General features: G+C 42.2%; 1 protein-coding gene across 1 annotated transcript in view; it reads right to left on the bottom strand.

The window, feature by feature from the left end:
• Nucleotides 1–17,808, bottom strand: part of MYO15A (myosin XVA) — a 1,426,381-nt gene that overhangs the window by 1,165,690 nt on the left and 242,883 nt on the right. The window contains exons 15-17 of the mRNA XM_078662701.1: nt 14,813–14,944; nt 6,359–6,484; nt 3,649–3,726 (exon numbers count right to left, since the gene is read on the bottom strand). Coding sequence (XP_078518827.1) covers nt 3,649–3,726; nt 6,359–6,484; nt 14,813–14,944 — 336 coding nt within the window. The remainder of the gene's footprint in view (nt 1–3,648; nt 3,727–6,358; nt 6,485–14,812; nt 14,945–17,808) is intronic.

The raw sequence follows: 17,808 nt of genomic DNA on the forward strand, positions 1-17,808 counted from the left end.
GAGGGTGGCATGGGTGAGCCAGAGGGTGGCAGTGGTGAAACAGAGGGTGGCAGTGGTGAAACAGAGGGTGCTGTGATGAACCAGATGTAGAAACAACATGTTCGCGACCGTTGCTACCCGAAAAGTAAGTTCGCGTTTGCGAACTGGTACAAAATCCTTGCGAACTGGCAGAAATCCTTGCGAACACACAAAAAAAAATCTGCAAATTCGCGAGAGTTCGCGGATTTTGCGGATTGCGAATCCGTAAATACGCAATTTCGCGGATTGCCAATTCGCAAAATCCGCCCTTGCTTAGTCCTGAACCAAATATCAGAAAGCTATCCTCGATTCATCGGATGTAGCTAGCTATCGTACAATGCAACAGACAAAACTCTAGAAAGCTTATCAATCTCTTTTTGTTGAGGAGGAGAGCCTTCTAAATGACTCTCAATTAGGCCCTATGCCAAACCAAAGCAATGACTCAGCTGCATCAGCGGTATTGAACAGCTTGAAATAAGCATTGGTCAATAATTCTACTTCTGCCTTAAAATGATACGACCTATCCACTGCCTTTGACACTGTTGACTATAACATCTTGCTCTCTCTCATTTTTGTCAGCCCAGACCTATCCTTCCCCTTCTTTCTAAAAAAGGCAGACAATCTGCCATCTTAGCCACTAACGACTAAAGACTTAACTGCCCTAATACACTATGAATCTTATTTTAACTGTGGTGGTTTTGGAGTGGGGCCGCCACGCCTTAGCCCCGCTCCAGGACCGCCAAAGCCAAAATAGACCACCCGCCAGATGTTGACTTTTTAATTCTCTGGCGTTCAGTCCTTTGGCATTCCCTAGTCGTTGCCTTTTAACCCCTTACGTGCTGCCGTTGGCCGATGGGAGCACTAACTCCCTAGTGCTGCCGTCGGCCAATGGCCGACGCAGCCCCGCCCACTCTTCAAAATGCCCGCACCGCGGCGGAAAAACTGCCGCGGTTAAGGTATTAAAAAGGTACCACAATGGGGACACCAAAGCAAGTTCCTGCAAGGCATGGACTTGTAAGTCCGTGCCCTGCAGGAACTGGGTATGCATGACAGTGGAGCACAACAAGAGCCCCCCTGCTTGCACCACATGGCCCTGTTGGGCCCCCTTCGTTTCCTCTCTGTCACAGTTTTCATGGCGGGCTCACTACCATGAAAACCGTGGCAGAGAGGAAACTTGTCATATGCTTAGCGAGACCGCAGCAGCCCGCCGCCAGCATATTGCAGCCTCAGGACCACCACAACACCGCCAAGGATCAGAGATCCCTGGCGGCTGTGGCATTGTCAATGCGGTCCGACTGCCCAGGTTGTAATGGAGTGGTTGGAACACCGTGTCAGCGGCGGTTCGATGTCATAATAAGGCCCTATATCTTGAAATTTCAAAGACTCAAATTCACAAGCTAAAAGTTACCCAGAACCATAATTTCCCCAAAAATCACCAGAAAATTACTGAAATTCTGCTTGGGGTTCACTTTTCTTGCTCTGTAATTGCTACTGCCAACTGTACAAATGAATATTCTAGAGTGGAATTCATTGACCTACTGACATGTTACCATTGTTGATTAGATCATTGCTTGGGGTCTGTGAAATGGTCATGATTTCCTTTTGCATAATTATTGAAATTTTGGAAAAAGTATACAAATCCATATAAAGTAAAGAAAAATGAAAATCTGGTATTAACTCTATTTTATAATGCAAAATGCATCTCTAGGACACATTTCACACTAACAAATAGCGCAAACAACACAAGTATCATGAACAACAGCTGCTGCAGATTACAATTATTTTGGGGGATGGGTAGGTAATATGGTGCCACTCCTTCAGTTCTCCGTGCTGTACTTATTACTTTCTCTGGAATCATTAACTCACCATGAATGCTAGTGTGATGCAAACCAGGAAGCTACAGGAAGCTAAAAATATGTCAATGTTAAGTGAATGTGGCTATCTTGTCTGATAATGAACCTTAAAATCAGAAGTTCTTTCAAGGTTTCCCTGACGAATAGTGGTACATGCACTGTCCAAAAAAGAAGTAAGCAGTAACTTCAGGTTACAAATGTGAACGTAATAAAATATCAATGGCTCTGTGGAAAGGCTGTATTTTTATTGTTTAATAAAGTATATTTCACTAATGTACCTTAATTGAAAAAAAATTACATCTTTCTCTCTTATTTCATAGTTTCTGGTTAATACGGATGTCTGAGTACACACATCTGAAACTATTATGATAGCTACAATTTACATTGCTTAGATTTTGTTATTTTGAAATGATAAAAGATAATATGAGTTTATAGACACATATGCAATCCCCAGGATATGGTGTTCGTAGAACATACAATAAATGTACACATAATATACTACAGAGCACTCATGCAAACATCAGTGGCGGCTCCTCCGCTAAGGCGGATGAGCCTCACCTCACTGCCTTGAAGCAGCAAAAGAACGGAAAAAACAAAATGATAACGTAATGTTATTATCATTTTATTTTGACGTCCAGCTGTGGAGGCGTGCGTGTGGGGGCGGGCGGTGCTGCAGAGCAGGGGAGGAGTGGTAGAACCCTCCTAAGTGCGCAATGACGGTTTGGCTGGCCCTCTCGGACCGCCCAAAACTGTAATGCGCACTTTCCCTGTTCTCAATGCAGGCTGCATTACAGCCTGCGTGGAGAACTTGCACAGCCCTCCAGCCCCTGGCTGAGCGCCATGTCACAGCGCTCAGACCAATCACAACACTGCATTGCAGACTTGTGATTGGGTGCGGGTAGCGTGGGAGCCCTGGTGCTCCCTATTTCCTGTTTCTCCCAATAAGCCAGGAAGAGGACAGGACGCAGGAGAGGCAGCGACGGCTGGCCAGGCAGCTAGGAGGTAAGTGATTTTTTAAATCAATTGCCCCCCACCCCTTCGCATCCACCCGCCCCACTGCTTTTTCCAGGTAGCAGCCGCGATTGGCAAACATGCCATATTATTTTAAGGTCAATGACCCAGCTGAGAACATGAGAAGATCTAATTCTACTACATGGCACAGCATATCATAATCTAGTGCCCGTATTTATTCTCTAGTTCTGCTTTGGTGTGAACCTAATCAGCTGCCATTTTGTTCTGTTCGCTCTCACAAGTTCTCAGTATTTTGGAAATTCAGTGTATTTACTGCAGAGCTAGAATAAAGGGAACACCAACCAAATAGGGCACTGTGCTAATTAAATCATGAGGCAGAGAAGAAAACTAAAAACAAATAGTCATAAGGCAGACAATGTGAGAAAATGTTACGATAGCACAAAGAAAACATTACTTAGCGAGAAGAAAAACTAAGCATATCAACAAAAGGACACTAGAAACATTATTACCATACAATGACAACTGTTATGCAAATATTTCACCCTTATATGCTCGGATGGCAGATCAGAAGAATATGTTCCTTTGTAAGGTTGGGTCAAGGGCTAGAAGGTTTAATGAACACCTGCTAAACAGTACCTTGAAATGAAGCTATAGCCTTCCATTCTATGAGGGTTAAATATGATGCAGATTTTTGCGAGGAGAGGATTGCAAAACAATTGATATGTAAAATGACTGCACTTGCTACAACAAAACCCTGACTGAAATATATAAATGGGCCTATTCCTCAATCACAGATATACAGTACCTTAGTTTTGCTGTTGACGAAGAGATCAATGACGTCCTGACGGACCTGGTCATAGTTTTTGTCCAGAAACTTGTGAACCTGCAAAAAAGTCAACAAACCACAGGTCAGTCCAAGCAGGGTGTACAGTGAATTTCCTACTGCCTGCTAGCCCAGAGGTGAGATTGGTGTTTACCTAAACCTCCATTCTCCAAAAGACGTAATGGTGGAAACGGAACCCCTGGTTCATCACGGCCACTTTTTCAACCTAATGCTTTACTAGAGATTATTACTGGTCACACACTTTTCCTCACATTTCCAACCATTGAGGCTCCAGTTGTTTCTGTCTCTAACTGATTCAAGTTACTGTGTTTACTACATCCCAACCACTACTTTTGGGGGGCATCCATTCTTACCTATCACCTCCATTGGTCAATCTATCCCATGAATCCTCCAAGTATACTGGAGGCCATCTATGAATCTATCACCTCCACCAAGATACCTTCTGTTAATCCACCACCACCTGTCAGAGACTTTTCATAGTCCCACAACAACTCCTCAGCCAAAGTACATGTATCGGCCATCACCACGACAAGACCTTGTGTGGATTTACCATCCCAGTAAGGGAAATACCCACTATATTTACTAGTGGAGGTGCCACCCATCCACCATCTTCATTGAGTCGTTTTCTGGGGCTCCTCTTTCTCGGCTAGGCAACCTTCATTGGCAACAGTCAATGCACCTAACCACAATGTGGAAAGTGTCCATTTAGAAACAGTACCCTGCCACTCCTACCATACACTTGAGCCATAAAATAAGCCTCAGTGGTACACTAGTAGTTTACCTGCTATTTAATTACATAGCACTCTCACAGTGCATATCTTTATATGATTTCAGAGTTTTTGAGTAGCAGAAACTTTTAGGGGAATTTCCGAGGCCTTGGAATTTAGAGTGTAAGTCTGCATACACAGCCTTTCTCAATGAGACTACTGCAGTTCACAATTGATATCTCGTACAAAGGTGCAGTTACTGCCACAATTTGGATTATCTTACATGTCTGGTGCATGTTTGTTGATTGACAAAAGTATTAGGCAGGAATCTGGGGTGGTTTCATGTGCTCAGAAATAGTATGAGGACCCAGAGAACTTTGGGATGGGATAAAGACCTCATCCAAATTCTATTTCAATGTCTTGGAGTGAGTCAAGCTTGTCTGGGCATTACGAATAACAGGGCAGAACCCATATACTTTTGCACCACAAAATTCATTTGATTGGCTGGAGCTCTTTGATGTCATTTGTCTCTTTGTGACTGACATTTGTTTTACATCTAAAGACAATTATTCTTGAATTTGGGCTATATCTATTGCCCGAGTTCAGACCTTTACAATCAGTGATTTAAGCGATAATGGGGAGACAGGGACAACTAAAACTCCTCTTTACTCTTTCAAGGGATTAGGATCGAGATTCCAAACAAATGTTCGTGCAAAACCAGTAACAAAAGATGTCTCCTCTCTGGTGACTAATGTTTTTGATTCACCCTTCACTCTCTTGGTCGCTTGAGACCTCTTAGCCAGGGAGTTGCTGTGGCTCTTTAATCCCTGATAGTCCTTCTCAAATAACTCTCAAGCAAATCTGAAGTTTTGATGAGTCTGATTGGTTTAAACATCTAAAGAAACCCACCCGTTCTCCAACTGTGCATCATTTTCTTATCACGCTCTGCCAGCAACCTCCTTCTCCTTCCTATGCGTCTGTAAAAAATGGACTGAAGTGGAGCTTGTTGTTGCTGAGGAGGGCTGGAGAAGGGGTAGGGGAATGCCATGGGAACTTGATTGTCTGTGAGCTACCTGGTCCATTGCTTCCTAGGTTTGTAAGGGTCCATTTGAAGGGACTTTCTAGGTTTTAGGCAGAGGGGTCTTTGAGACCTGAGCATCTTCTTGAACCCCTTCTGTGGGGGGTTCCATGCCCTAAACTGAAGTTGCAACATTCTCTACTTTCTTAGACCTGGAACGAAGGCTCGCTGCCTCCATAAGAAGCTGAAGAAGGTTTTGTGGTCTCTGGTGGCCGGCCCATTTGAAGTGAATACGCACCCTGTGCTTGTTAATTACAATGAGGACTTTAAAGATGGTTGGGCTAACTTGGACTGAACCACTTAATGTTGTGTACTGGGCCTCACTAGCCCCATGCTGTCTGTAAGCGTAGGTGCTTGTAGGAAAAAAAACCAATTCAAAAGGACTCAAAAGCGAGTAATGCATTGGTAGGGGGGTGCTACACTATCCTGCTGTTGCTTTTTGAAAGCCCAGTGATAAACTGGGGTGGGCCAGTAGAACGACAGCATCTAGTGTCAGCCCTCAGTCTGCTCACTCAGCTTACCATATCACCATTCTGCGCCCCCTACCTTTCGAATGATTGATCTCCCACTCACTTCACCTCTTTTTACCCTGAGATGGGGAGCAAGGTAGCAAGCCCTATGTTCACTGGTGTCAGAACAGACAGCACAGCTGCTTCTGCTATCATACCTTTCCAATCATATAACATGCAGCACCTACACAAGTAGTACAACGGCACTTCAATTATAAAGCACTCACACCTGTAGTTATTTCGTAGCCACTGTGCACAAACATCACAAACTCACTCACACTTGTCTTATGGACTATGCACCTTGAGCAACTTTCCCTGGCTAAACCCAATAGCTTGTGTGCTGTGTGACTGTACCAGATTTCCCCCAGTGTATTCACCTGGTATGTAACTTTCCCCGCAAAGTGTTTGATGGTGAATTCAGGAAGAGGCATCTTTGGTTTGGAGTAAAGCTCATTGGAGCCGTGGTGATAATGACACTTCTGGAGGAATGTGTGGTCAGTTGCCTGAAATACATAAAGGAGAAAATTACAAATGTAATAAGAATAATTGGACACAATGCCAGGAGACAAGCTAACCATGTTTCTCACTCTCTTTCCTTCTCTCTATCTCTCACACAATCTCTCTCTCTCTCTCTCTCCATCTCACTCTCTTTCAGTCTCTCTCGCTCCTGAATCTTCCCCACCAGGTGTGATTTAGGTACACAGAGAGTATCAGGGAAATGTAATGCTAATTATAGTGGCATCCACATAAACATATTTCTAGTGTTTTGAAATACACTTACCACACTTGAAACACTTCCTGGAGCTGCTCCTTTGAGGATGAATAAATCTGGCATAATTGTAGCAAACTGATTGCTAAAGTTTAGTTATTAATCCAATATTTCCAGGATGTGTTTGGTAGTGAGTGACATGTTAGAGGAAACTTTTTGGGGACTTTAGGAAATGTCCTAAACCTATTTGCATTGAATACAGTGTGCATGATTAAGGTGAGAAAATAGTGTAAGTCAAAAAAAGTTTGAAAACCATATGTTTATGCACATAACCTCCAATGCATAAATTACATCAAATACAAAGGATCATCAAAGAACCACAACTTTGTATATGTTTATCACATCACAATATTTACTATGTGGTTCAACAACTTTTACTGACGCCACAATACTGTGATCTCCTTACTCCAGGGCATTATGTACACCGTCTTTAACCCTGAACTTTTCAAGGTTTCAATTGTGTTGGTCTAATTAGTTCAACGAAAACAAATCAAGACTATAATAACCAGTAATAACCAGTATGCATTACGTCATCACACAAAAGTCCAGCACGGGAAATAGTGTTGTTAATGACCTAGGCGGAAGGGGTCACAGCATGTACTTGTATGGATGTGTAGGTAATAGGGTTATTGGTTAAGGGGGGAGAAACTCTACTCAAGCAGCACAATTCTTGCCAGGGTGAAACACAAGCAAACCCCAAATTAACCTGTTCTCAGTCCTCTGGTAGTTGGCACAAAAACAGTCAGGCATCACTTAGAGGCAATGTGTAAAGTATTTCTGCAGCACATCAACCACTAACCAAGTGAAAACACAACACAATAGTAATTCCATACCAATTTAGAAGAACAGAGTACAATTTTATAAATTATTTGAGACAAAAACTCAATTAGAAGAACCAGAGATAAATATTTTTAAAAGCTTTGTAAAAATCAAGCGCTAAGAAGTAAAAAAGTGCCAACAGCAGTTATTTGGTCGAAGTAGACCATGTCCAAGTCACAAGTTCAAGCTGACCGAGATGGAACGCGGGCCGGATACAGGAATGAGTGCTGAGAAAGTACCTTGTGAGCCTGGGCGTCAAGATGCGTAGTCCTTACTTCACGCTGTGTGGGGCCAGAATTGAGGAGCTATGAACAAAGAGATGCAATGCGAGGTCCTGGGTTGGCATAGAGGGAGCTACTGAGGCTTTCGAGGACATGCGAATAGATGCGTCAGCGTTGAGGATGAGCTGCATCCTGCTGGATTGGAGTCCATGGCGAGCTGTGCTGTGTAGAGATGCTTGGACGTCGAAGAAGCCTGTTATGTCCCTGTGGCTTAGAACAGGGGGCCAGTTGACTGAGCTCCGGAGATTTACTGGAGTTCTGGATCCACACAAGCAGGCTGGATTCAGCAGGGCAGTTCACAGCAGCAGACGAGTCATTGTGCAATAACAGTAGACCTTGGGGCAGCAAAGCAGTCCTTGGTCAGCAAGCAGGTCAAGCAGGCAGACTTCACATCTTGGTAGTCCTTCCTCCTGACAGAGCCCACAGATCCAGAAGTGGTCTGAAGAGTTAAGTCTGAAGGACCACTATTTAGCCCTGGTTCCAGTTTTGAAGTAGAAGAAATTTCTAGTGGGGTCCACCTCAAGAGGTGTTTGGAATTTCTTTCCTCTCTGCCCCAGACCCAGCGTGTCTGAGGACACAAAAGACTAGGGCAAAACTGTTTATGAGTGGGCTGAGACAGACCCTTTGTGATGTGCAAGTGTGGTAGGTGACAACTCCTCCCACGCTTCAAACCAGAGATGGCAATCCTGCCAACACCTATTCCCCATTGTCTCACTGGCTGGGAGCAATGCACAAAGACCAACTGCCAGCTACACCTAGTCATGTGACCCGGGAGACAGGCTGCAGGCACCAAATTGTTGGGACAAGAAAATGTCCACTTTCTAAAAGTGAATGTAAGTGGCCTAGTCCCAAGGGGCAGCTAGGACTCTGACTTGCAGCTACAAAGAGTAGTATTCCATTTCAAAACATTTTAATCATGTAAACAAGAGATTTCAAACGAAATAATTTTCTTCAATAATCAAATAGTGACTTTAGCATTTAGAACATTTAGCATTATGCAGAGTGAATATACAATACATTTGATTTTCATCACAGAAAAAATACATTTACATCATAACCCAATGCATTTCGGAACTTTTTGTTCCTTCGTCAGGGGTTCTGCAAAAAGAAAGTAAAGGAAACTAGTTTAGACGATGCCGTCCCGTGTCATTGTCTCAAAGTATTAAGAACTTTTAGGACTGCATTTTAAGTCTCAATTAAAGAAAACTGACATAAGTTATTATAATGGTCAACCTAACTTGATGATTTATCTATTTAGGAATCAGCACGATGATACTATGTTCTCTGGTCTTACCTATTTAGATGAATGTAGGGTTTCTTAAACACACGAAAAGTCAAGCAATTTGCCAATAGTATCTGTAGGTAGATGTAAAATAAATTTTAGAGCCATATTTCATATATCTGTTTGGTCAATCATCAAGTTAGGTTGACCATTATAATAACTTATGTCAGTTTTCTTTAATTGAGACTTAAAATACAGTCCTAAAACTTCTTAATACTTTGAGACAATGACACGGGACGGCATCGTCTAAACTAGTTTCCTTTACTTTCTTTTTGCAGAACCCCTGAAGAAGGAACAAAAAGTTCCGAAATGCATTGGGTTATGATGTAAATGTATTTTTCCTGTGAGGAAAATCAAATGTATTGTATATTCACTCTGCATAATGCTAAATGTTCTAAATGCTAAAGTCACTATTTGATTATTGAAGAAAATTATTTCGTTTGAAATCTCTTGTTTACATGATTAAAATGTTTTGAAATGGAATACTACTATTTGTAGCTGCAAGTCAGAGTCCTAGCTGCCCCTTGGGACTAGGCCACTTACATTCATATTTTAACGCTAGCAGGCTTTAATCTGACTTAGCACACGTACCTCACTAACTGTTCATATTGTTCATAAATGAGTGCGACTTCCACACACATACATCACTTTCTAAAAGTAGCATTTTCAGAATTGTGACTTAAAATCCAACTTTACCATTAAAGAGGGTTTTAAAATACAATTATGTAGACATCAAACTCAATAATCCTACCTGCTCCAAATTGAAAGGTATCATTTATTACATGTGATAAGATAACACAGTGTTAACCTATGGAAGAGGCAGGTCTTGCAGTAGTGAAAAACAAATATATGAGTTTTTCACTACCAGGATATGCAAAAGTTAAAATACAGGTGCATTTTTTAAAATACACCATACCCTACCCTATGGGCTGTCGAGGGCCTACTATAGGGGTCATTTATATGTATTCAAATGGAACATTTGGGACAGGTAAAAGGTTTATTTTTCCAGGTCGAAATGGAAATTTAAAACTGCACACACAGGCTGTATTGGCAGGCTTGAGACATATGTTTAAATGGCTACCTAAGTGGGTGGCACAATCATGGCTGAAGACCCACTAGTGGCATTAATCTACACGCCCTGGGAACATGTGTTACCACTTTACTAGGGACTTACGCATGAATTCAATGTGCCAACTGGGTGTAAGACAATCTTACCATGTTTAGGGGAGATAACAAAAGCACTATAGCACTGGTTAGAAGCGGTAAAGGGTGCAGAGTACTATGGCCAACAAAAACGAATTCAGCAAGAACTGGAGGAGTAAGGCAAAATGTTTGGGGGAAAACAACCTTTTGACTGATGGGTCTAACAGGATGAAATTCATTTTTAACAATGTTCCGTGAAATTGAAATCTTGCTGCTTGTTGGACAAGGTATGGCTCCAATAGAAGTCCTTCTTCTATAAAGAAATTGTAATTTTGCCTCATATGTTTTCAGAATATTTGCACCCCCAAAAGGGAACCCAAAAGAGAATTTTAAAGGGGAAATGAGAGGGAGGATTCAGCTCACCAAAAAGTGATATTAGATCATTAATGTTGTTTTGCAGTTTTTTTTAAATAATCTTTGATAACATTTTAATCATCATTTTAACTTTCCAAACTGTAGAGAAAATATATCTTTGAAAAACATAGCATTGATTGTTACACATTATACAACAAATAATTTTTTTAATGTCAGACTTGTTTGTATAAATTTGATAAATAATATCTGTAAGCTTCAAAAAGTATTTGTTAAAACATTATAAACTGTATTTTCGGCATAAGAAACAAAAGTAATGTATAAAAGTTCTAAATGTTAAGAGTTTTTTTATAAAAAGAAAGCTTTCATCGCATTTTAAAGTTGCACATAACTTATACACTTTATTATTTTCGTTGATAAGTTTTTCGTGATTATTTGTTTGAGGCTTTGGGGTTGGTTTTGCAAATGGAGAATAAGGTAGGATTAGCTTCTGGTGGTTTGTGTGGGTCCCTAGGTCACATGTCACGAACTACACAAGGCATGTGGAAAAACATTGTATTGCACACCTTGCCACACTGTAACCTACCTGAGCAAGGTATAAGTTAGGGCTGGAAAGAAACAAATAAGTAATGCTGGAGATAAGCAAATAAGGCCTGCTGGAACTAAACAAAGAATGCCTGCTGTAAAAGGCGAAGAAGGCATGCTGCAATGAAGCAAAGATGGCATACTGGAATGAAGCAAAGAATGTATGCTGGAATGAAGCAAATAAGGAATGCTGTAGCAACCATCTCACTCAATTAGAGCCCAATGCAGGATCTGGTGAAAAGACTCGACAGCAGTAATAATTTTACTGCTCAGTTTTACATCCAGATTGTGCCTCTTGCAAAATCGCCTGGGGATTAAGTTATAGTAACAATGTTAACGCAAGCGTTTCCATATGTATTCCAACGTAGTTTTCACTGGCCCTATTTCTATAAACAAAATAATCCATCACTTGAAATGTATACACATATAACAGAACAAATGAGAGTTGGCTTGGTCGCCAGTAGTGTTTGCATGCATGTCACATTACTGAGGCTTTCTAAATAAGGGGCCAATTAGGATGGCGGACGGATGCATGACCTCTGGGCTGGAGGCGGCAGAAAACGCACCTCATCGTCCGCCTGCAGCGGGATTCCGTCCGCCATATTAGGAAGGGGAGCTGGGCACATTTACCGTCCGTCGCGTAAAAACGTGAACCGCTGCGGGAACACACCAGACACCACGGCCAATCCAGGCTCACCGCCGTGCGGAATGACGTCCCGACCGTCCGCAATATTACGATGTCGCAAACAAACCAGAACACCGCAGCGGAAACACCTCCATCTCATAGACGGCGGAAGCACCACAACGGAGAGGGAAAGCATTGCCATGAGACCCACCGCACGGACCCGACCGCCATGGACCCAGGCTGTTGAGCCTGTTACAGCGGCCACTCCGTCCGCGGCGGTCGGTGTTTCTATGGTTCCGTCCAAGGTCGGCGGTCTTTGGAGACATCCGTCCACCGCAGTCGGGTTTCGCTGGAGGGAAATCCTAATAACACCGCTGGTTTCAACACGGTGCGGTCGGACTGTCATTTCCCGCGAGACTGGCAGTCCAGACGCTTTCCGCCCGCCATCCTAATCGGCCCCTAAGAATGAAGACTTCAGCAAATCAGGGAAAAAGTGGTTACTGACAAAGACGGTGAATTAAAAGATTTCATGGAAACCCTCACAGTGGACTACACATAGAAATATGGCTGGGTGACAGTGAATTTTGGGGATGTTTTTTACCGAGCGGTTCTCAATGTCATCAAATGGACAACAAGAATGAAGATCGAGTTGCCTATAACATCACTCTGAACTTTGAGGTGAAAAACATTCCCGTAATTCACTTTCTACCCATGTATAATTTTATGTTATGAATGGACTTAAAATCATCTATCTTTTCTTTCAACTGCTATGCAGGGGCAGAAGACGAGTGGGAAAGCCATACATAACATGGACTCTCTCCCAGCTCTAAATGTTACAAAAAAATACCTTGCCCCCTGCCACCCACCACTTTCTGTGCCCTCTCCTACAGAAGCTGTACTCCCTGCTTTCCAGCCCTGCTCTGACAGGCCCTCAGAAAGCCCACCCAGAACAGCCTGGCCTGGAATTTATTTATGACGTAACAATGGTGGGTAACAGCTTTTGTTAACTTCTGCTAAGAAATAGCAGTGAGTTACTAAAAGTAGAATACAGTCATTTAGGCTAGTAGCTGTCTCTGAGAGCCATACATAACAAAGACAATTATGAGTAAGTCTACCCTAAATGTACATTTAGAAATCTGCCTTATTTTTATCTCATCTATTTACCAATGTTTAAACACAACTTGATAATTTCTTTTTTGAGAATCTTGTGAAAAGCAAACAGTTTTTCTTTAATATGCTATGTTTTCTTCCCCGCGACCCAGAAAGCGAGAACACTGAACTCATGCGCTGGTGTCTGGTCGCTGACGTGAAAGTCCGTGTTTCAACTGGTCAGAGTGTGAAAGACAGGGACATCGCTCAATTCAGGATCTATGTGAAAATCTTAAACACCTACCCAAGGAAACCAGTACCACAATCCCTTTACCAAGAAACCAGTGCCACACATTTTTCATGTTTCATTTATACCACCATTTGTTCTTGATTGTGGAACTCTATGAACAGTATTATCCCGACCTCCAAACATTCCTCTGCAGGTCACACCTCAGTCACCATTCAGAAAATATCTTGGTCTTGGTAATATGGTTGTGGTTACAGCTTTTTTAATTAAAATTCAAACGTTTCACATAATGCCCTCCACAAAAGAAAAAACTAGACTCCTGGAGAAACCAAAAGTTCTTTTGATGGAAATCTATTAGAAATAACACACATTTCAGTATTTAATGCAAGGGAAGCAACATTCACATCATCGCCCCATGGCCAGTGGCGGCTCCTCCGCTAACACAGAGGAGTGTCGGCCCACTACTCTGCAGCAGTAAAAGAAAGCAAAAAATAAAATGATAATAACGTAACGTTATTATCATTTTATTTTGTCTTCCTGCTGCAGCAGCTTCGCATTAGGGGGCGGGGCTTCAGAGCAGGGGAGGAGTGGTAGAAGCCTCCTGAGTGCGCAATGACTTGTTCGCCTGCCCTCTCGGGCGACCCAAAACAGTCATGCGCACTTTCCCTGTTCTCCATGCAGGCTGCATTACAGCCTGCATGGATAACATGCCCACCCCTCCAGCCCCTGGCTGAGCACAGTGTCATGGCACTCAGACCAATCACAACTCTGCACTGTAGCGTTGTGATTGGTCTGGGGAGACTGGCTGTGTTTCCTGTTCCTGCAGTCGGATGCAGGAGAGCAGGAGTAGAGACGCGGGTCCCGGCGGCAAGGTAAGTGCCCCCCACCCTGTGCTCCCGCCCCCACAAATTGTGCCAGCCACCACTGCCCATGACCTCAGCTTTGCAGTGGACGTGAACGTCTAGTCCTTCACACTGGAGAAGAACATCTTTCTAGTACAAGCACCAGAATAACTTTCTTTTATAAAACAAAGTCAGCACATAAGGGTAGAAATTCTCTCATGTCATGAATTTATTTATTTTTTGCATTTGTGTCACAATCAGCAAGTGCAGTGCACTGATGGCGCACAAGTGAAACTGAAAGCAGTCGGTGCCACTAGGCACTGACTGCTTTCAGTCTGATTAGTTGTTAATGGGCATAACTCTGCCCATGAAGTGCTGATCATTGACCCTTTCTAGCAGTACTGCTTGCTGATGGATGCATGCTTGGGGATCGCAGCAGGAGAGATATGCCCACACTGTGATCAACGCACTAGACACCAGGGAAAGGTGTCAGGAGTGCGGGAGTGGCCTCCCTGGACATGGGCAAGTGCTCGGCCCCCTACACATTTAGAAAGATCCTTTCTACCCCTGGGGGTGATTGTTAGGGAAGACAGAATGAGATGTGGCTAACAAATCAATTTCTTAAACAAAGATGTGGTCAGACTCGCCCTTTGCAGATCTCAAGAAGAGGATTTTGTGGATTCGACCGCCAATATGAACTTTTCTTGTTTCTATGTTAGGAACTTCTGAACAGAACACGAGAAAGGACAAACAACTTTGGCACCATCTGATACTCACCTGAGGAAAACTGCTTTGGTCATCCAGTATCCTCAGGATGCCATGTGGCTTCTGCGAGATGATATCAATGACGGGCTGGTTATCACTGAAGGTGATCTCCCGCCAATCAATGTGTTCCCTGATGTACTCCTCCTGTAGGGGCAAGATACAAACGAAAGTTAGCACATCACTGTAAGGGTTAAGCAAAGCGATTTCACATGACAGCCTTGATTTTTGTAATTCAGGCAAAGTTTCCTGTTTAATTTGTGTTACACCTGGACAAAGTCTTTCTGTGCTCCTAAACTACATTGTGGGATGATATTTCACTATAATCAAGCACTGCCAAGCTGGAAAATCCTATCAATCCAATCTAGAGCTAGTCTGGAAATGGGAAGCCATGCTCCGTGTCCTCTCATGTGCATAGGTAGATAATGATCTATGTGAAGTTCGAGGCTACTGAGTGTAAATGTACACTGCTGTGTTGACAATGTTTACTGTGGGTTCCCAGCCTGAAGTTGGGGGATATTTCAAGCATGCAAATATGTGAAAGAACTAATTCCGGCAAAAGAAAACTTTCCAACAGAGGAATGAGGACTAGGCCTATGCTCCTGCAGAGCATCACTCCAGTGTAAGCCAAGGTTGATTGCTATTAGTGACACTTTTCTTAAATAGCATGTTTCCGTTCTTGTCTAACTGATTGAGTCATATTTAAAACCGACTCCATCACCCTCGAGATGAAAAAAACTATCACCAGTAATGCAAGTTCAGGACACTTCAAACTTCTAAATGCATCCATATAAAACTCATCACGGATTTAGTGGGAACGGTCTCCACAACAAACTCTGCTGTAGTGTTTCACAATTTAGTATTTTTACTATAAGTACTTTATTACTTTTGGTATTGCCCATATAAAGGGCAATGACTCCCATAGATTCCCAGGTGCTAAAATGCAGCAACAGCAGCAATGAGAAGCTAAAAGACCAGCAGTTAAGAACACAGGAATGTTTTAAGAAATGTCTAAAAGTCAGATGATTGTACAGTGCTCTGATAGGCAGAGGGAGCGAGTGCCATACCCTGGAGTCAAGAAGCAGAAAGAATGACTCCCTGTACTTCCGTTGTTGACCTTAGGGACTTTGGGCAGTAGTTGAGCGTAGGGATTAGATTGAAATATAAAGAGTCAACAGAGGATTCAGGTCAGAGTGTTCACGATTGCAAACGATTCTGTGTGCAAGACATAAAGCTTTAAATTGTAGGGTAGTTCAACAAGCAGCCATTGAAATGATCGGCACACATAGCAAACATAGTGGGATTTACATAACAGCATACAGTACACAGAGCAAAATTCGGAATGGGTTGCAGCTTATTCAATAAGAATGTCTGCAGATTAATTAATGTTTATCATTTAGAGTTACCATAAACAAATTTAAAGATACGCAATTTATTGACTTCCTAAACATGGGAGACTGAGTTGCCTTCATATCGAGCACATCAGCAGAGAGAGATTTACTCAGTAAGCCGCCAGGGCCATCTGACCAGACTTCCTGCATAATTCCTTAATGAAATGCTAGGCAATCCCATAGATTGTGCACTAAATTCCTAGAAGTCAGAGGTGCCTTTTGCATACCCTGTTCTTTGCTGCTATTTCGCCTTGTGCCTTCCTTTCAATCTGACAATTATACCATTGGATAGGACGTTGGACAGATTGACAGTAATCTACTACGGTCTAGAAATTGGTCACTTCTTGTAGAGCTTTACAGACTACCAGAGCCATGTACTCCTCTGATTATCCTTAAATTGCAGCAGTTGTTCTGGTATGAACCATATTTTCTCAATTAGGTACTGGCGTCTGTTTTAAAAACAAATCTTAAGAATAAATTTGCTTAGCAATTAGTTTAAAGTAACGAGGTGGAATCCTGCTATAATTAAAACAAATTGCCATGCTGAAAGAACACCGACTAAGCATCAGTGGATTTATGTGGTTTATATATATATTTTTTTTATTTTACAGAGTTTTATATAGCGCGAACTTGACCCGAATCGGGTATCAGAGCGCTTTACTTACATGAGGGTGCAGCAGTTTAGTTGTTTAGCATCATAAGGGAACATGCAAAAAGTGGAATTTAAGCAGATGGTTGTTCTGCAAAGTAACGGGACAATTATGAGGTTATTAACTAGGCACTGTGCCTTATTAGTGGATTCTCTGATGGTGAAAAAGCATCTTTATTCCACATTTTCTGAGATGGACTAACTGAGGGCTGGGTAGTTGCAGGAATGAGTTTTGAGAAAGATGTGACTTTTTATGTTGAAAGAATCAACGTTTGGAGCTTTCTTAAGAACGATATTAAGATGTTCCTGTTAGGCTGCATTGAATCAGTCTTTTATCCATCTAATAGCTAACTGGTGACTTTTTGATTTACGGTGCAACATATGCCATGCGACTATTTGCCTTAATTTGGTGTTCGTTTTAGGTGCTAATTGCGCGTGTACATCAACCTGACCTTACAGTGGTTTTGATGAGCAGGGTACATTATTGGGCGACAAATGAATGGCCAATTCATCGCACATTTTTTGCAGAAAAAAGGAGAATTAGCTTTTAATATTCTGTCACATTTGATGCAATGTATTAACCAGACCACTGTATGATCCTCTGACATGCGGTGATACAAACCTTTAATGTGAGATGGCCAACTCATCTCAAAGGAAGACTTTCATTTTTTTTTTATTGCAGAAATGTTATCATCATTTTTTTTTAAAGTATGGACCGGCTGTGGAATCTTTAGAGTCGACCCCCTCAATCCCACTTTATATATCCTGCAAAGTATATCATAATATTGTGCGACAGTACATCATGTTGGTGAGACCTGAGTGTGAGATAAAAACTGACGAGCAAAATATTAGGTTTAGCCACTAGAAATCTGGAGTTGGCTGTATTTACAGAGAACTAAGACTGTAAATGTAGACAATTATTTGCCCTCTTTGTCAAAACCGATGGAGAGGCTGTGTAGACCATGTTCCAG

Source organism: Lissotriton helveticus, chromosome 10 (genome assembly GCF_964261635.1).
Source record: "Lissotriton helveticus chromosome 10, aLisHel1.1, whole genome shotgun sequence".
Classification (NCBI taxonomy): domain Eukaryota; kingdom Metazoa; phylum Chordata; class Amphibia; order Caudata; family Salamandridae; genus Lissotriton; species Lissotriton helveticus.